At 35.9% G+C, this 21247-nt stretch overlaps 1 protein-coding gene across 4 annotated transcripts in view; it reads left to right on the top strand.

Moving 5' to 3' along the window:
- CCSER1 (coiled-coil serine rich protein 1) overlaps nucleotides 1-21247 on the top strand; it is a 1484089-nt gene that overhangs the window by 252411 nt on the left and 1210431 nt on the right. For 3 of the 4 annotated variants that reach the window (XM_055296996.2, XM_055296998.2, XM_055296999.2), the window contains exon 4: nucleotides 11173-11266. In XM_055296996.2, the coding sequence (XP_055152971.2) occupies nucleotides 11173-11266 (94 nt within the window). Of the gene's footprint in view, nucleotides 1-11172; nucleotides 11267-14744; nucleotides 14841-21247 lie in introns of all 4 variants that reach the window. The other variant, XM_055296995.2, reaches the window with a different exon arrangement.

Below are 21247 nucleotides of genomic sequence, written 5' to 3'. Positions count from 1 at the left end.
GGTTTGTCAAAGATCAGATAGTTGTAGATATGCGGCATTAATTCTGAGGGCTCTGTTCTGTTCCATTGATCTATATCTCTGTTTTGATACCAGTACCATGCTGTTTTGGTTACTGTAGCCTTGTAGTATAGTTTGAAGTGAGGTAGCGTGATGCCTCCAGCTTTGTTCTTTTGGCTTAGGATTGACTTGGCGATGTGGGCTCTTTTTTGGTTCCATATGAACTTTAAAGTAGTTTTTTTCCAATTCTGTGAACATTGGTAGCTTGATGGGGATGGCATTGAATCTATAAATTACCTTGGGCAGTATGACCATTTTCATGATATTGACTCTTCCAACCCATGAGCATGGAATGTTCTTCCATTTGTTTGTATCCTCTTTTATTTCATTGAGCAGTGATTTGTAGTTCTCCTTGCAGAGGTCCTTCACGTTCCTTGTAAGTTGGATTCCTAGGTATTTTATTCTCTTTGAAGCAATTGTGAATGGGAGTTCACTCATGATTTGGCTCTCTGTTTGTCTGTTATTGGTTTACAAGAATGCTTGTGATTATTGTACGTTGATTTTGTATCCTGAGACTTTGCTGAAGTTGCTTTTGGCCTGAAGCAATGCTCTCATGAAGGTAATTCTTTTGAGAAAAGCTTTTTAACTTGTCTATCATTATCATGAGGCATTTTTAGCACCTATTACATGTATTGTAAAGAAAGTCTGTCATATAATAAAATCTAGATATATTACCTTGTGTTTACTTTACAGGCATTTGAGACAAGGGGATACACTCAGTAAAGGTGCAATGAAAGAAATTCAAATGACATTTTCAGAAGGCAGTATGTTTGGCTAAAGTTTGTAGGAATCAATTTTGCAGAGGTAGAGATAATGTAGTCATTTGAATAACAAGGGATTTACTATTTAGTGTTCTGTAGACACATACCGTTTACATCTTTTTGTGTGTTGGGCAGTGAATATATACAAATGAGAACTGTATTTTTCATTTCTTAATTTCAACTTTTATTGTATATTCGGGGGTACATATACAGGTTTGTTACATGGGTATCATGACGCTGAGGTCTGAGGTACAATAGATCCCATCACCTAGGTAGTTAGCATTGTACCCAGTTGTTAGGTTTTTCACCCTTCTCCCCCTTTATCTCCCACATGCCAAGTAGTCCCCAGTGTCTATTGTTGCCATCTTTTTGTCCAGTATTACCCAATGTTTATCTCCCACTTATAAGTTAGGACATGCTATATTTGGTTTTCTGTTCTGATTTAATTTGATAATGGCCTCCGCCTCCATCCATGTTGCTGCAAAAGACATCCTTTTGTCCTTTTTTTGGCTATGTGGTATTCCATAGTGTATATGCACCAATTTTCTTTATCCAGTCCACCATTGATGAGGTCCTAGGATTATTCCATGTCTTTGCTATTGTGAATACTGCTGCAATTAACATAGATACAAGTGTATATATCTTTCTGGTAGAATGTTTTATTTTCTTTTTAATATATACCAGTAATGGGATTGCTGAGTTGAGTGGTAGTTTCGTTTTCAGTTCTCTGAGAAATCTCCAAACTGTTTTCCACAGTGGCTCAACTAGTTTACATTCCCACCAACAATGTACAACTGTTCCTTTTTCTCTGCAGCCTTACAAGCATCTCTTGTTTTTTGACTTTTTAATAGTGGCCCTTCTGAGCTGGGCATGGTGGCTCATGCCTGTAATCCCAGCACTTTGAGAGGCTGAGATGGACAGATCACCTGAGGTCAGGAGTTCAAGACCAGCCTGGCCAACATGATGAAACCCCCCTCTACTAAAAATACAAAAGAAAAATAATAGCCGGGCATGGTGGCATGTGCATGTAATCCCAGCTACTTGGGAGGCTGAGGCAGGAGAATCGCTTGAACCTGGGAGGCAGAGGTTGCAGTGAGCCAAGATCGTACTATTGCACTCCAGCCTGGGCGACAGAGCAAGACTCTGTCACGAAAAAAAAAAAAAAAGTAGCCCTTTTGTTTGTAACACAAAGAAATGATAGATGTTTCAGGTGATGAATACCCCATTTACCCTGATGTGATTATCACACATTGTAGGCCTGTATCAAAATATCTCATGTACCCCATATATATAAATATATGGGTATATATATATGAGTACACAGTGGGTACGTATATATATATGTGTATATATATGTGTATATATGTCTATATATGTGTGTATATATGTATATATATGTGTGTATATATATATATATATATACTGTGTACTCATAAAATTAAAAATAAAAAATTTAAAAACAATAATAATAGCCACTTTAACTAGAGTGAGATTGTATGTCATGGTGTCATTGTGGTTTTGTATTTTACAAATGGGTAGTGAGTACTGTGTAGAACAAATTATAAATGACAGTTGAAGAACTAGAATGGTGGCTGGCAGAAGTTTATGGGAACACAGATTAGAAGGTAATGAAGTACACTTTATTACTGAAATATTCAATTCCTCTAGTACACAAAGAAGAATAAGGGTTAGAAATAATCACTTTTCCCAGATATTTTTTAAATATGAAAGTTTCAAATATTTTAACTCCTATATTATTTTCCCCATTACTATGTTCATCACCTACCAAAGAACTACAGTATAATTGAGGTATTTTATTGAAGAGAAATGTTGCTTTCAGTGGAGTTGACTATTTTATGAAGAATATTTGGCCAGGCGCGGTGGCTCACGCTTGTAATCCCAGCACTTTGGGAGGCCGAGGCGGGTGGATCACGAGATCAGGAGATCAAGACCACGGTGAAACCCTGTCTCTACTAAAAATACAAAAAATTAGCGGGGCGTGGTGGCAGGCGCCTGCAGTCCCAGCTACTCGGAGAGGCTGAGGCAGGAGAATGGCGTGAACCCAGGAGGCAGAGCTTGCAGTGAGCCGAGATTGCGCCACTGCACTCCAGCCTGGGCGACAGAGTGAGACTCCGTCTCAAAAAAAAAAAAAAAAAAAAAAGAATATTTCAGTATTGCTTTCTTGACAGTGATACAAACTCATGCAGTTAGGTTTAGAATCAAGGAGATGGTGTCTGTGATGTTAGTTCTACTTTGTCATGAGAGTAGAACCTCTAACTATATTATTTTTGTTTTTCTTCTCTAATATTTTAAATGATAAAAAGAAAAAAGCATGAATTTTTAAACTAACAGCAGTCATTAGATTTTATCTTTGAATTAGGAAGTTTTCTACTTAAGTAATATATTTATATTCATCAGTTTTCTTTTTCTATTACTTAATAATAAAATTATATTCACTTTATTCCCATGCACAGATTATAATGAAAGTGTTGAGTTTAGTTTTCAATTTTGTATGGATTCAGATATTGGTTTAAATTCATATAAATTATGAATCCATATAAATATTGGCTTTTTCTAAACAGTAAAGTATTATAGCATAACTTTTAAGTTTTAGTATTTTAGTGCTGTGCTACTTGGAAAACTAATATTATAATTTACTTTTTCTCAGTGTAAGAGGAAGAATGAAAAACTCTGGGCATACCTTTCAGAATCTCATTTTGCTAGATACTTCACATTTAAATACAAAAACGCACAGCAATCAAAACTAAATATTCTCCTTTGCAAAAATGTATAATGACATCATATTATAATAATGAATAACATAAGCTCCCTATTTATATTTGCAAAATATATATGTTTTTCAACTTGTAGTGGGAAGCCTCCAGAGCAAGAATTCATAGAATTTAGACACATTTTTGAAAATATTCATTAAAAATGTATTTTGAGTTACTCAAAACCATAACGTAAATCAATACTTAGCAAAGAATAAGTGAAAATACTTTGTGGCTGCTATGCTGAGAGTTTAAAGCAATTCTATCATAAGGATTGAGTATGTTTTCTTAACCCAATCCAGAAATCAAAGCCAAATAACTATCCTCAGAGTAGTAATAATATTCTATTGCCATGTTAATTGCCTTTTCAAAAAATATCAGTGAAATCACAGTATTAAAAATATATGCACTACTGGTGTATTGTTTTCTCTTCTCCACTGCATATGTAGTGTGTACAGCTCAACTTTTACTAAACTGTGTGTACCCAGTCTATTTCTATGTCTTGCTCTTGACTGTGTTAATGATGAAATCTTGTCACTTGTACGTCTCTCATTTTTTTTTGCAGTTTATAATTTATCTTCCTGGGATAATGTGATTTACTTAAGGACACTTACATAATTAGTTTATCTCTTTTTTTCCCAAGTAAAAAGGCAAATGTAATTAATTGTAAGGTAAGTCTCAGAATGTATGTGTTTAGACTCACACAGGGAAGTTTGACGGAGGGTCTTCTACAATAACTATGTCACACGTTTTTTAATAATAAAACTGTGTTTCCCTGTGAGTCAGTCTGTAGAATCCTATGGTTAGAATAGTGGAGAAGGAAATGTATATCTTGGCAGCACCTGATCATAAGGTAGAATGACTAGAAGAATGCTGACTAGACTGTAAATGGCTAATTAATTTAAATAATCCTCTCTTCACTTTTAGACCTCATAATGATTACAGCAGTTATACTATGTCAAGTAAATATAAAATAAAAAACCACTGAAGTCCAAACCAGCATGTCAAATATTGCCCTTAGATATTTTAGGCCTGTTTTGATAGTTATTTGACTAAAATATAACAGTATAGATATGTGATTAATAACTTCTTTATGAGACATAATTAATGACTGTTTTAGTAATTTAATAATATTAATAAAGAGATACATGAAACTAATGGGTTGTTTGGGAACAGGCTTTATAGAATGGTTATATCTTCTTTTTTTTCTTTTTTCTTTCTTTTTTTTTTTTTTTTTTTTTGAGACAGGACCTTGCTCCATCGCCCATGCTAGACTGCAGTGGCACAGTCATGACTCACTGCAGCCTCCAAGTCCTGGGCTCAAGCAGTCCTCTCGCCTCAGCCCCCTGAGGAGCTGGACTCTAGGCATGCGCCACCATACTTGGCTAATTAAAAAAAAAAAATGCAGACAGGGGGTCTCGCTATTTTGCCCAGGCTGGTCTTAAATTCCTGGCTTTAAGTGATCTTTGTGTCTCAGCCTCCCAAAGTGTTGGGATTACAGGTGTGAGCTACTATGCCCAGCTGAATGGTTACATCTTAGTTTTTTTTTTTTTTTTTTTCAATTCTGTAACTTCAGAAATTAAATTTCATTATTTCAGCTGTTAGGAACACTGATCTGGAGAATTGATTCACACTAACCAAACATAAGGGGCTGATTTATAAATCATATTTGATTTACTTATGAAAGGCATTGCTATTTTTTTACTAGAATATGGTTATCTATAAGATACATGAGGAAAGACACCATGACCTTTACATTCATTGTCATATCCCTAGAGCTTAGAAAATTAATTTTTGAATTACTTCACTAATAATTATTCAGTTTAGTCTTAATGCCTCTTGATATCAAGTCATTTGGGAGATTACATGAGTAGTCAGTATGGCTAAAAGATTTGTAAATGTCTGCTTTTGAAGAGAATCCTGCATAACGTTGTGTTTTGTTTAGTATGCAATTTACTAATCTTATGACTTTTGTTAATAATTAGCATTTCCTTACAGTTAAATAAACTCTTCTCAAAGTAGCTACATAAATCTTTCATACCAATTAATTAGAACATGTATTACATAACATTTTTGATGGCCTTTACATATTGGTTTAAATTTTATATAAGTAAATTTTTTCCAATATGTAATTAAAATACCCAGTGTAATATATCAATTTATCTCAAATGCTTTAACCACTTCTGTGTTATTTCTTTTATTCATATCGCTTTATTTTTTATGATTCTATGACATTTCATGTTATTAACTGAAAAATAAAAATTGTATTTTATGGATTCATGGTGTACAACATGATTTTGATATATGTGTGCACTGTTGAATAATTAAATCATATTTGTTTTCCTAGATAAATAACATAGCCATTACCTCACATATTTATCATTTTCGTGGTGAAAACATTTTACTTTCTCAGCAATTTTCAAGTATACAACACACTATTATTAACAATAGTCACCATGTTGTACAACAAATCTTCAGAACTTACTTCTCTTAACTGAGGCTTTGTACTTTTGTCCTTGATCTCCCTTTTCCACATATACCTCAGCCTCTGGTAAACACCATTCAACTTTGTGCTTCTCTGAGTCTGTTGGGCTGTTTAAGATTTCCACACCCATGTGAGATCATGTGGTATTTATGTTCTGTGCCTGACTTATTTCACTTAGCATAATGTCCTCCATGTTCATCCATATTGTTGTAAATGACACGATTTCGTACTTTTAGCCACTTAAAAAGGAGAAAATTGTACATGTTACAGTGATCCAAAAGCAAATCAGCATGCTTCCATTAAAACTGATTACAAATGTATTAATGCTAGGCATTCACATTTCTTTTCATCTTTTTCTTTTTTTTACATTTTGCAGATGTAGAATTTATATTTCTCTGGGATTTCAGAAATGTAAGACAAGTCCATTTTTTCACTTTCCTAGGCTTTAACCAAACTAGACCTACAAGAAAGCCATCTCTTAAATGTTAAAATTCTGAATTGTCAACTAGATGATTTTTTGGTTTAGTGATTGGAATTTGCTATATATTCAGAGAAGCTTCAAACCCATGATACTGGCCATAATGTTGGACTTTGCTTTTACAATTAAACTTTGCTTGCTATGTGCTCTTATGTCTTTTTTTTTTTTTTTAAGTTAAAGCCCACCTTTTAATTTTTTGTAATATGGGTGTCCTCTCACAAAATGATTTTCTTTTTAAATCCCATTTGCTTGTGTTATTTAACACTTTTCTTGTTCCTGCTATGTTAACATTATTAAAACCTTCATGCCTGTAATCCCAGCACTTTGGGAGGCCAAAGTGGGTGGATCACGAGGTTAGAAGTTCAAGACCAGCCTGGCCAAGATGGTGAAACTCCGTCTTTACTAAAAATCCAAAAAAAAAAAAAAAAAAAAACGTAGCTGGGCGTGGTTGTGCACGCCTGTTAATTCCAGCTACTCCCTACTCCAGAGGCTGAAGCAGGAGAATTGCTTAAACCCAGGGGGCAGAGGTTGCAGTGAGCCAAGATTGCACCTCTGCACTCCAGCCTGGGCGACAGAGCAAGACTACATCTCGAAAAACAAAAACAAACAAACAAACAAAAAAAACCTCATGGACTTTCATTATTATTTCTTTATTATGTAGGGCTATCTAGTGTTTTTATCTACCAGGAGATGAGAAACTATTTTTGCTCGGTTATCACTCTACTTCTACATTCTGCTAATTTATCAAATGTCTGAAATGCATAATTGCACCCTCTTATATTTGTGGTATCATCATTAGTGTTAATCAGTTGCTGGATTTCTTTTTTTACCTGATTCCTACATGTGACCTTTGGTGCTAAACAGTTTTTTCTATTCCTAGTATGGAACTACTTTTGGTACTGCTGGTTTACTTACAGATCCCTGGCTATACAGACAGAAAGAAATACGTGACTCCATTTTATAAACATAAGTATAATAAGAAAAACAAAATACCCATATATAAACTATAAAACCAATATAAATTAATGGTTTTCTACTCAATTTGTATTTTTTAAATTAGTAGTACCTTTTTATATCCTTTATTTTTTCTTTTGTAGAAAAAAGCTAACCTTCAACAGTCTCAGATTATTCTATTTAGCCATACTGATTACTTTTTTTTCATGCTCATATTGCCAGAGATTACCTAGGGAGAAGCCATCTAAGTTCCTTTCCTTATCTAGCTTTTGAAAACAGCCACTAATTTTTTTCTTAGGTGAATTTTGTTTTCTCGACAACAAAATGATTATCCCAGAAACATTCTGTTTTATGTCTTTCCTTTCTTTCTTCCTTCCTTCCTTTCTTTCTTTCTTTCTTTCTTTCTTTCTTTCTTTCTTTCTTTCTTTCTTTCTTTCTTTCTTTCTTTCTTCTTTTCTTCTTTTTCCCTTTCTCTGATAAGTAAAGGACCTTGATTTTTATTAGCATTATTTATTAATAGATATTAGTCAGCAAGTATCCAGCTGCTAGGATTGACCAATATCAGTGCTAGCTGTTGGCAAAAGGACTGTTGCTGCTATTGGTGTCTTTTAGGGAGAGATCTGGAAAAGACATTTTTAGGTTTATGAATTCACCATTGATTATTTTCTGTAACATATCATGTTGCTGCATCTACTGTTCTTTTATTATGAAGTTTCACCAGCTTCAAAGATTCTCCTCTACAGTAACAAGAAAGTTGCTTTGTAAGCACAATATCAAAGGAAGACAATTTAGAATAAGTAGATTTAGGAAGCAATTCATCTAGACCAGTGGCAAATGGAACCCTGCTAGTCCAAGTGTCAAGTGTTACCTGCAAAAGGAGAATAAAATGAGAACAATGTAGTGAATTTTCCAAATTTAGTTTGTTCACTTTATTGGTGTTGCTGGCTTATATGAAATGTTAGAATAGCAGTGGCAGAGATTTTAGTATTTCCCTGTTCAAAAAATAAAATACTTTAAAATTTTATTTCAAATTGTGGGTGAATGTATTAACTGTCAGAATTCAAAGGGATTGAACAACCACCTTGAAAACATCATGTATGCTTCTGGATCTCAGGAACTGCTGGAAACAGGAACAAGATGCCCTACCTATGAGATTTTTTAATTTTTCAAGTAGGCTTAGACTGGTCTTGACTACATAATGAAATCCATAGCCCCTGTGATGACAGTGTTTTTCATCTTGTAGTATGTATCACCAGACAGAGACTTTTTTTCATTTCTGGGATCGTGCTTTGGTCACCAAGTTTGGTTAAGATGTCCATCTTGGACCATTCACCAAGGAGAAGGAGTTTGGCTCATGTAAGAATCTGGTAGCTCCCTTTATAGCTAGGTGGATTGGGTAGGGTGGTTCCAATTAAAAAGGAGGAATGCTGTGAAAATCTTGTTCTAGAAGTTTACAATGTCTAAGAGGTCCTCACTTGGTATAATAAAAAATGGTAGTCATGTGCCAGGCATTCGTTTATTTCCTTTGTTCTGTCCTTCTCTGTTTTCTAAGTCTTGTTGGTTGTATTGGTTTGCCAGGGCTGCCATAACAAAATACTACAGACTGAGTGGCTTAAACAACAGAAATTTGTTTTCTCACAGTTCTGGAAGCTGGAAGTACAAGATCAAGGTGATGGCAAGTTTGGTTTCTCCTGAGGCCTCTCTCCTTGGCTTGCAAATGGCCTGTCTTCCTTCCCTCTGTGACTTCACATGGTTCATCACATCTCTGTGTCTTCATCACTCTCTGTGTGTGCTGTCTGTGTCCTGATCTATTCTTATAAGAACACCAGTCTCATTGGAGTGCCTATCCGTATGAGCTTGTTTAACCTTTATTCTCTCTTTCAGGGCTCTGTCTACAAATGCAGTCATGTTCTAAGGTACTGGGGGTTAGGATTTTTTATAAATTTTGGAAGGATACAATTAAATCCCATGAATTCAAAATCCAAGTGTAAAATTATTTACCCCAATTTGAAATTGGATAAATTACTATGCTTTCATTATAAAATGTATTTTGACTAATATATTATTAACTACCAGGTTAAGATTCTCTCATTTGGATAGTGTGTCTGATAAACACTCATACCAGTGTCTTCACAAAAATCTCCCTTTAAAAAACTTTTCCTTTTCCACAACTTCAATTATGTTTTGTTGTTGTTGTTGTTATTTTAATTTTCTGTTTTGCATTTTTAGTATGACAGCTTATCTTTTGCTGCCTATATTTTCTCATTTTTAAATGTATATAGATAAGTAACTTATTCTCATTGGACTATCACTGACACTATGGAACAGAGCTTCCAATAAACAAGTGATTTTATTTATAGTTTTAAGTTATTCATTACCTTCGTTTGGAGAAAGAAACACTTAGATTTGGGTATACTTATCACCTTTCAAACCATGGTATGTGCGCTATTCATGGATCACACGTGTTTTTAAAGTTTAATAATGCTTAATTTGAATTGTTAAAGAAAAAGTAGTTTATTTAAAAGCCCCAGTGTCCTTACTTTTAATCCCAAGGACTAAAGAGTTCACTGTCCATTTGAAAATATCATTAGCTTTCCATAATGAATACTACTTTAACTACAAATTATGCTAACATTAGAATTAGCTGAAAAGTGACCTGAGATGGCGTGGCACCATTTAGTATTTAGGCTGCCTTTCTGATGTCTTTGATGTTCTATTTTTTTGTACACGTGTTATTTCATTGTTAGTCTCTAAATGTAAGTTGTTACACTTCTTAATGTACTTATCACCCATTTATATATACAAATATACAAATAAGGACTTTATTCCTTCCTGAGCAATTCCTGCCTCTGCACCTCAGCACATTATCATCTCTTCTCAAGATTTCTCAGTGTAGCCTTCTAGTTTATTTTGCTATTTGCCCTCTTGAAAATAAAATAGGAAACATAATCTCAGCTCTGATATATTATGGTATAGTGCAAGTCAATAATTAATTTTAATGTAATTAATATAGATTGTTTTCCTGACTGTTCTTCCCAATGTAAGACAAATAATTGGAAAATGGTAGCCAAATTTTCACTTCCAAGCGTGGTCTAAATTAATATTTCACAGTTGTCACAATATACAAAATTTGTTTGAAAAACAATTCATTAAATATGTTAGAAGAATGTTACCTACATTTGAAATATAAATGTTAGAAAAAGTAACTGAAGTTTCATTTCACAGACTTCTATTTGTAAAACTTGTATGTACTTTTTTGTGTTTGCAGTGAGCAAATTCCTTTTCAATATCACTAAAGAAGTTTTTATTCAAATAAACACTTGCCTGTATTTCTCATAGCAAGAAATCATTTCCTGACTTCTAATATCTTTCATATCTGCCCATATGTACTTCCATTTAATTATAAGTTACATACATATCATTAAAAAAGAAGAAAAAATGAATGTGCAGATAATTAGAAAAGTTAAGGGGTTTTAGAATAAGTCTTGGAATTTTTTATTGGACTGATAAGTTTAAAGCCCATAGGTGTCAAATAATTTCTGACACTCAGTTAAAACTTTTCATTCTGATTTGGAATTTATTTTTGCTTCATGGCTTCCACATATGAGTATTTCCTCATTTACTCAGTGTTTTGGTTTCTAATTGTTGGTTTTGATTTTTCTTCAGGATGTTTTGAATAATTTGGGATCTTGTGAACTGGATGAAGATGATCTAATGCTTGATCTTGAATTTTTAGAGGAACAGAATCTTCACCCTTCTGGTAAGTGTTAAAGAGATGAATAATATCATGCAACTCCTACCCTGGTCAGTAGCTTTCACTGATAGCCTAAACACTGTTAAGGCTGCCTTCTGTCTTTTCAGGCCTCAGTTTTTATAGTCTGTATGCAAAGAACATGCTAGGCACCATGGAGACATAATTTGGGTGCCTTAAATGATTTTAAAGCCTTTTATGGAAATATAAATCCAGTTGGAAGATAATTATAAATAAGAAAAACTATAAAAAAATCTTTCCAAAATAGGAAATATTCTAGTTAAATATTTAACAAAAAGTTGAATATTTTCTTCTGTTTTGTGGAAGAAAGCAATAATTATAATTTCACTTTTCATTTATTTTATATAACCAAATGGAAGTTTTGTGGATCTGAGATCTACTGCTCCAAATATTAGCCACTTCCTACATAGGTTAATGTTGATGCAATAAAGTTGATCTCAAAAGTACTAATTACCAGTAGCAGTCACAAACGCACACTCATAAACATATACACACACATAGAGTTATAGAGGAGGTAAATAAGTTTTTGTTGAATGACTTGAGGGAGCCTGATATATTTGTAATAGTTTAAATTTATATTAAAACACAAAATATTATGTCTCCAAATTCCAGGATTACTCTCTTTAAAGTTGGTTATAGGAATTATTGGTTGTCCATTCAAATTTAGATATTTGACAGCAAAAGTAAACACTTACACTTACTTTTTTTGTTGCTAATAATGCCTTTAACATAGTCATTTTCAAGTGGATATAGCATTAAACTAAAGCTTTAGAACCTTGGGACCTACTGCATACATTTAAGAAAATCAGTCTCTTATATGGTAGTGTCTTTATTTTTAATTCGTGGAAATTAGACATAACCTCTATAGTTATTTTTAGTTGTAAAATTTTATGATGAATTTTCATTTATGTAGTATATTTGGATAATAGATAATATCATATTAACAATTGTCAAAAGAAGGCAATAACAGTGTTGATATTTTCTTACATTCTATTTTAGGCTAATACCAAACAAGAAACTACATTTAAAATTTTTTCAGTTGAATACCACTTTAGGATAAAAATTTCCTGGGACATTTTTCCTGTAGTTGATTTGACAGATATCCTTCTAAAAATGTCGATTTTCACACTTTTATGCAGATGGCTTTTGCAGCTTAGATCCAACAACTTAACTTCTAGATATCTAATTCTATGATACTGGTAAAAGACAAAATAGTACATGCATGTAATTATTCACTGCAAAATATTTATAATGGAAAAATATTGGAAGCACCTGAAATGCCCATCAATAGGATACTTGTTGAATATACAACGGCTTACCAAACAGTCATTAAAAAGAAGGAGGACAGTATCCAAATCTGCTATGGCATTATTGTAAGGATATATTATTTTGTTTTGTTTTGTTTTGTTTGAGACAAGGTCTGGCTCTGTTGCCCAGGCTGGAGTCCAGTGGCATGGTCTCAGCTCACCACAACCTCTGCCTCCTGGGCTCAAGTGATTCTCCCATCTCAGCCTCCCAAGTAGCTGGGACTGCAAGTGCATGCCACCGCATCCAATTTTTGTATTTTAGTAGAGACAGGGTTTCACCATGTTGCCCAGTCTGGTCTTGAACTTTTGGGCCCAAAAGATCCACTTGCCTCAGTCTCCCAAAGTGCAGGGATTACAAGTTTGAGTTACCATGCCCACCTGATTGTAAGGATGTGTTATTGATAGAGGACTTTTCTTTTCAAGGATGGATTAGATGGGGAATACCAAAACCAAACCCACTGATCAATTCTCTAACGTCACAAAAAGTGTAATAACTATATACTTTGCCCCTCTTGATGCAATGCTGACTGAAGTACAACAGCACAACCTCTGAAGTGTTCGTGTCCTCTCACCCCTTCCTATCCCCCTCCCAGAAGAAATAATCCATTCAAATAGTTCAAACTTCGATTTTACAGGAATTATTGGAATGGGTGGAGAGAAAATGTTAAATGTCATGAAAAGATTGTGGGCAACCAAATATAGGATTTGGAGATTCTGCAAGATAAATGGTCTGGTTTCTTCAAAAGATAAATGGCATGATAAAATAGAAGAAGTTGGGAGTTGTAGGTTAAAAGAGGCAAATGCAATTGACATTCTTGTTGGTATACTTATTTGAAATATATAAACTTTTTCTATAAAGTCGTTTCTGAGTTAATCAGAGAAATTAGAGGATTGACTGTTACTGCAGAATTATAGTTAATTTTATTGGGTGTTGAAATGGTATTTTGTTTTGTTTAGTTTTTTTCAGGAAAACTTTTTATAGAGATAAATGTGGTAGTACCAATATGGTATATGGACTTTGCTTTACCAACAAGTATGAGTAAGGAAATAGATGAAACAAAGTAGACAAATTCTTAAAAATTATCAAAGCCGGGCAAGAGTTGCATGGGGTGAAAAGTTCATGAATTAATTATAATATTCTCTCTATTTTGTATATTTTTTGAAGATTTTCATAGTAAAAAATAAAACAAAGCAACAATTAGAAAACACTATGGTTAACATAGCAGTCTCAATTATGTTTGGTAGTCAACCACGATGATGAGAAAAGAATGATTTAAATATCTAAAGACTTACTTCAGTGTGTTTACTTGGGGACAAAATCAACTTCTTTAAACTTTAGTCTCTCCTTTGCAAAGTAATAATAGTACTGTGTACTTCATTGATTTATTTTAAATAAAAATGAAATAATTTTTCCAATGAATCTCCTGAGTCTACTTTAAGGTGTAGGTTGCTTAGTTAAAGCTCAAACCAGAGTATTTGATGAATCAACTGAGTTATATAAATTGTTCACAAGATAAATAGTATTGGTTTGCATACTTGAAGTGCAATTCTAATAGATAAAATATTACTTAGAGTGACTTTGGATTGTTTAATGTCACTTAATAAAATGTCTTTTGAAAACCTATTTCATTTTAGATGCCACGTTGTGTGGTTTTTAAAAAGAAGCAAACACATGTTTATATACTTTAGCTGAGAAAGAATTATTTCTGGTTGAATTGGTTTTATACAATTTATTTTATTTATTAAGCAACATAATTAAAGACCTCAGATTATAAGAAGCTCATAATTGATAATTGATATTGATAAAAAGCACAATTAGTGTTAAACATTCAAAAATGATGTTTTTAATAAAAGAATAGCGATTTTCAAAAGTCTGAAAAGTGAAATAATGATATCATTATATTCCACTGCTTATATTACTGAAAATCATTAAAGGGGTTGAAAAAATACTTCTTAAAGACAATGCATATGAATTTTTGGCTACAGAGCCTTATTATGGTAGTTTATGGTAGGGCTTACTATAATGGCCAAGATTAACTTTTTAAAAGACCATAGAAGACAAGATTAAGATTGCAGATGGGAGGAAGGTTAGCTTGCAGCTCCTGCTTGGATGAACAAAGCAGGGTGTGGAGACTCACATCATGAACTTTTGCTCCAAGAACTACCGCAGGAACATACCAGGAAAGCCGAGAGAATCCACAAACCTTTGAAGGAATTGGATCACCCCCGCAGGCTCCCTGAGATGGCAAAAAACTGTGAGTCTGCTTGCTTTCTCAATGGGAGGCTCGTGGTCTGGGGCAAGTTCTCAGTTCTGGTCACTGGCTGCTTGGAAAATAGACTCAGTGCTGTTGTGGGGCACGATGGGTGTGAGATAGGCCCTTGACTGTGGGCTGCATGGGAGTGGGGTGAGGCATGTGACTGACAGCTTTCCCCAACTTCCCTGGCAAGCTATATGACTCAGCAGAGACAGCCATAATCCCCCTGGGAATATAACTCCACTGGACTGGGAACCACACCCCCATTCCCCACAAAAGTTACAGCAAGACCTGCTGCCCAAGGAGAGGCTGAGCTCAGAAATGCCTATTCCTGCCCCTACCTGGTGGTCTTTCTCTACCCTCCCTGGTGGCCTAAGACAAATGTTATAATCTCTTGGGTGTTCTATGGCCCTGCCCATGGCCTGAGAAACCTGAATACTTAACCAAGTGTCCCTAGGGCAAGTTTGCATCCTCTCTATAGGACTGCAGCTGATGCCCTCTTGAAAGTGTTACTTCCTGGCTGGAGGCTGACCAACACGAAACCAGTGCACTAAACAAAAACACAACCAAGGACCATCACAGAGTCCACTTCACTCCCCTGCTACCTCCACCAGAGCAGGTGCTAGCATCCAGGTCTGAAAGACCTGAAGATGGATCTCATCACAGGACTCTGCAGGCTCAGCCCAGAACCAGCCCAGAGCCCAGTAGCTCTGCTGGGTGGCTAGACCTGGATGGGCAAAAACAATCACTGCAGTTCGGCCCTCAGGAAGTCCCATTCCTAGGGGAAGGGGGAGAGCACCACATCAAGGGAGCACTCTGTGGGACAAAAGAATCTGAATAACGGTCCATGAGTCACAGATCTTCCCTCTGACATAGTCTACTCAAATGAGAAGGAACCAGAGAAACAATTCCAGTAATATGACAAAACAATATTCTTTAACGTTCCCAAAAGATCATACCAGCTCAATAGCAGTGGATCCAAACCAAAAGGAAATCTCTGAATTGCCGTAAAAAGAATTAGAAGGTCAATTATTAAGCTGATCAAGGAGGCACCAGAGAAAGGTGAAGTCCAACTTAAAGAAATAAAAAACATGATACAGGATATGAAAGGAAAAATCTTCAATGAAATAGATGCATAAATAAAAAATAATCACAACTTCTGGAAATCAAGGACACACTTACAGAAATGCAAAATGCACTGGAAAGCTTCAGCAATAGAATCGAACAAGCAGAAGAAAGAACTTCAGAGCTCAAAGACAAGGCTTTCAAATTAACCCAATTCATTAAAGACAAAGAAAAAAATAACTAAAAAAAAAAAAATCCTCCAAGAAGTTTGGCACTACATTAAATGTCCAAACCTATGAATAATTGGTGTTCCTGAGGCAGAAGAGATATCTAAAAGTTTGGAAAACGTATGGAATAACTGAGGAAAACTTCCCCAGCCTTGTGAGAGATCTATACATCCAAATTCAAGAAGCTCAAAGAACACCTGGGAAATTCATCACAAAAAGATCATGACCTAGGCACACAGTCATCAGGTTACCTAAAGTCAAGATGAATGAAATAATTTTAAGAGCTGTGAGGCAAAAGCATCAGCGAACTTATAAATGAAAACCTATCAGATTAACAGCAGATTTCTCAGCAGAAAACTTACAAGTTAGAAGAGATTGGGTTCTATTTTTAGCCTTCTTAAACAAAACAATTATCATCCAAGAATTTTGTTTCCAGCAAAACTAAGCTTCATAAATGAAAGAAAGATAAAGTCTTTTCCAGACAAACAAATGCTGAAATAATTCGCCACTACCAAGCCAGCACTACAAGAACTGCCAAAAGGAGCTCTAAATCTTGAAACAAATTTTCAAAATCACCAAAAGAGAAACTCCTTAAAGCATAAATCTCACTGAACCTATATAATAGTAACAAAATGAAAAAAAAAGTATGCAGGCAACAAATAGCATGATGGATACAATAGTACCTCATGTCTCCATACTAACATTGAATGTAAATAGCCTAAATGCTCCACTGAAAAGAGACAGAATGGCAGAATGGGTAATAATTCACTAACCAAGTTTGTTCTGTTTTCAGGAAACTCACCTAACACGTAAGAATTCACATAAACTTAAGATAAAGGGGTGGAAAAAGATATTCCATGCAAATGGACAACAAAAGTGAGCAGGAGTAGCTATTATTATACCAGACAAAACAAACTTTAAAGCAACAGCAGTTAAAAAAGGCAAAGAGGGACATTATATAATGATAAGAGGAGTAGTCCAATAGGAAAATATTGCAATTCTAAATATATGTGCACCTAACACTGGAGCTCCCAAATTTAGAAAACAATTACAATTAGACCAAAGAAATGAGATAGATGGCAACACAATAATGGTGGGGGACTTCAATACTTCACTGACAGCACTAGACAGGTCATCAAGACAGAAAGTCAGCAAAGAAACAATGGACTTAACTATACCCTACAACAAATAGACTTAACAGATATTTACAGAACATTCTACCCAACAACTGCAGAATATATGTTGTATTCATCAGCACATGGAACATTCTCCAAGATAGACCATATGACAGGCCACTAAACAAGTCTTAGTAAATTTAAGAAAATTGAAATTATATCAAATATTCCTTCAGACCACAGTGGAATAAAATTGGAAATCAACTCCTAAAGGAACCTTCAAAACCATGCAAATACAATACATGGAAATTAAATAACCTGCTTCTGCATGATCATTGGGTGAACAATGATATCAAGATGGAACTTAAAAAATTATTTGAACTGAATGATAATAGTGATAAAACCTATCAAAACCTCTGGGATATAGTAGAAGCAGTTCTAAGAGGAAAGTTCATAGAATTAAATGCCTATGTCAAAAATTCTGAAAGAGCACAAATAAACAATTTAAGTTCATGCCTCACAGAACTGGAGAAACAAGAACAAACCAAACACAAACCCAGCAGAAGAAAATAAATAACGAAATTCAGAGCAGAACTAAAAGAAACTGAAACAACAATAACAACAAAAAATACAAAAGATAAATGAATCAAAAAGGTTGTTCTTTGAAAAAAATAAATAAAATTGATAGACCATTAGCGAGATTAACCTAGAAAAGAAGAGAGAAGATCCGAATAATCTCAATTAGAAACAAAATGGGAGGCATTACAACTGATACCACAGAAATACAAAAGATTATTCAAAGCTACTATGAACACCTTTACACACATAAACTAGTGGAGATGGATAAATTCCTGGAAATATATGACCCTTTTAGATAAAACCAGGAGGATATAAAATCTCTGAACAGACCAATAATAAGCAGCGAGCTTGAAATGATAATTTAAAAACTGTCAACAAAAAAAGTTTAGGACCAGATGGATTCACAACTGAATTCTATCAGACATTCAAAGAAGAATTGGTCCCAATCCTGTTGACACTATTCTGAAAGATAGAGAAAGAGGGAATCCTCCTTAAATCATTCTATGAAGCCAGTATCACCTTGATAGCAAAACCAGGGAAAGACATCACAAAAGAAAACTACAGACAAATATCCCTGATGCAAAAAATCTCTACAAAATACTAGCGAACTAAATCCAGCAGCATATCAAAAAGATAATCCGGCAGTGGAGCCAAGTGGCCGAATAGAAACAGCTCCAGTCTACAGCTCCCAGCGTGAGCGACACAGAAGACAGGTGATTTCTGCATTTCCAACTGAGGTACTGGGTTCATCTCATGGGGGAGTGCCAGACAGTGGGTGCAGGACAGTGGGTGCAGTGCACCGTACATGAGCCGAAGCAGGACGAGGCATCGCCTCACCTGGGAAGCAAAAGGGGTCAGGGAATTCCCTTTCCAAGTCAAAGAAAGAGGTGACAGACGGCACCTGGAAAATCGGGTCACTCCCACCCTAATACTGCGCTTTTCCAACAGTCCTAGCAAACAGCACACCAGGAGATTATATCCCGCACCTGGCTCGGGGGGTCCTACGCCCACAGAGCCTTGCTCATTGCTAGCACAGCAGTCTGAGATCAAACTGCAAGGCGGCCGCGAGGCTGGGGGAGGGGCGCCCGCCATTGCCCAGTCTTGTGTAGGTAAACAGAGCATTTGGGAAGCTGGAACTGGGTGGAGCCCACCACAGCTCAAGGAGGCCTGCCTGTCTCTGTAGGCTCCACCTCTAGGGGCAGGGCACAGACAAAAAAAAGATAGGAACAACCTCTGCAGACTTAAATGTCCTTGTCTGACAGCTTTGAAGAGAGTAGTGCTTCTCCCAGCACGCAGTTAGAGATCTGAGAATGGGCAGACTGCCTCCTCAAGTGGGTCCCTGACCCCTGAGTAGCCTAACTGGGAGGCACCCTCCAGTAGGGGAGGACTGACACCTCACACGGCCGGATACTCCTCTGAGAAAAAACTTCCAGAGGAACGATCAGGCAGCAGCATTTGAGGTTCACCAATATCTGCTGTTCTGCAGCCACTGCTGCTGATACCCAGGCAAACAGGGTCTGGAGTGGACCTCCAGTAAACTCCAACAGACCTGCAGCTGAGGGTCGTGACTGTTAGAAGGAAAACTAACAAACAGAAAGGACATCCACACCAAAAACCCATCTGTAGGTCACCATCATCAAAGATCAGGGGTAGATAAAACCACAAAGATGGGGAAAAAACAGAGCAGAAAAACCGGGAACTCTAAAAATCAGAGCACCTCTCCTCCTCAAAAGGAACGCAGCTCCTCACCAGCAATGGAACAAAGCTGGACAGAGAATGACTTTGATGAGTTGAGAGAAGAAGTCTTCAGAATATCAAACTACTCCGAGCTAAAGGAGGAAGTTCGAACCAATGGCAAAGAAGTTAAAAACTCTGAAAAAAAATTAGACGAATGGATAACTAGAATAACCAATGCAGAGAAGTCCTTAAAGGACCTGATGGAGCTGAAAACCATGGCACGAGAACTACGTGACGAATGCACAAGCCTCAGTAACTGATGCGATCAACTGGAAGAAAGGTTATCAGCGATAGAAGCTGAAATGAATGAAATGAAGCGTGAAGAGAAGTTTAGAGCAAAAAAGAATAAAAAGAAATGAACAAAGCCTCCAAGCAATATGGGACTACGTGAAAAGACCAAATCTACATCTAATTTGTGTACCTGAAAGTGATGGGGAGAATGGAACCAAGTTGGAAAACACTCTGCAGGATATTATCCAGGAGAACTTCCCCAATCTAGCAAGGCAGGCCAACATTCAAATTCAGGAAATACAGAGAACGCCACAAAGATACTCCTTGAGAAGAGCAACTCCAAGACACATAATTGTCAGATTCACCAAAGTTGAAATGAAGGAAAAAATGTTAAGGGCAGCCAGAGAGAAAGGTCGGGTTACCCACAAAGGGAAGCCCATCAGAATAACAGCTGATCTCTCAGCAGAAACTCTACAAGCCAGAAGAGAGTGGGGGCCAATATTCAACATTCTTAAAGAAAAGAATTTTTAACCGAGAATTTCTTATCCAGCCAAATTAAGCATCATAAGTGAAAGAGAAATAAAATGCTTTACAGACAAGCAAATGCTGAGAGATTTTGTCACCACCAGGCCTGCCCTAAAAGAGCTCTTGAAGGAAGCAATAAACATGGAAAGGAACAAGCGGTACCAGCCACTGCAAAAACATGCCAAATTGTAAAGACCATCAAGGCTAGGAAGGAACTGCATCAACTAATGAGCAAAATAACCAGCTAACATCACAATGACAGGATCAAATTCACACATAACAATACTAACCTCAAAATGTAAATGGGCTAAATGTTCCAGTTAAAAGGCACAGACTGGCAAATTGGATAAAGAGTCAAGAACCATCAGTGTGCTGTATTCAGGAGACCCATCTCACATGCAGAGACACACATAGGCTAAAAATAAAGGGATGGAGGGAGATCTACCAAACAAATGGAAAACAAAAAACGGCAGGGGTTGCAATCCTAGTCTCTGATAAAACAGACTTTAAACCAACAAAGATCAAAAGAGACAAAGAAGGCCATTACATAATGGTAAAGGGATCAATTCAACAAGAAGAACTAACTATCCTAAATATATACGCACCCAATACAGGAGCACCCAGATTCATAAAGCAAGTCATTAGTGACCTACAAGGAGACTTAGACTCCCACACAATAATAATGGGAGACTTTAACACTCCACTGTCAAAATTAGACAGATCAATGAGACAGAAAGTTAGCAAGGATATCCAGGAATTGAAGTCAGCTCTGCACCAAGTGGACCTAATAGACATCTACAGAACTCACCAACCCAAAATCAATAGAATATACATTATTTTCAGCACCACACCACACCTATTCCAAAATTGACCACATAGTTGGAAGTAAAGCTCTCCTCAGCAAATGTAAAAGAACAGAAAGTATAAC

The sequence above is a fragment of the Symphalangus syndactylus genome, chromosome 10, assembly GCF_028878055.3.
Source record: "Symphalangus syndactylus isolate Jambi chromosome 10, NHGRI_mSymSyn1-v2.1_pri, whole genome shotgun sequence".
Taxonomy (NCBI): Eukaryota; Metazoa; Chordata; class Mammalia; order Primates; family Hylobatidae; genus Symphalangus; species Symphalangus syndactylus.
Note: the sequence above shows the minus strand (reverse complement) of the source record. Positions and strands in the feature narration are given on the sequence as shown.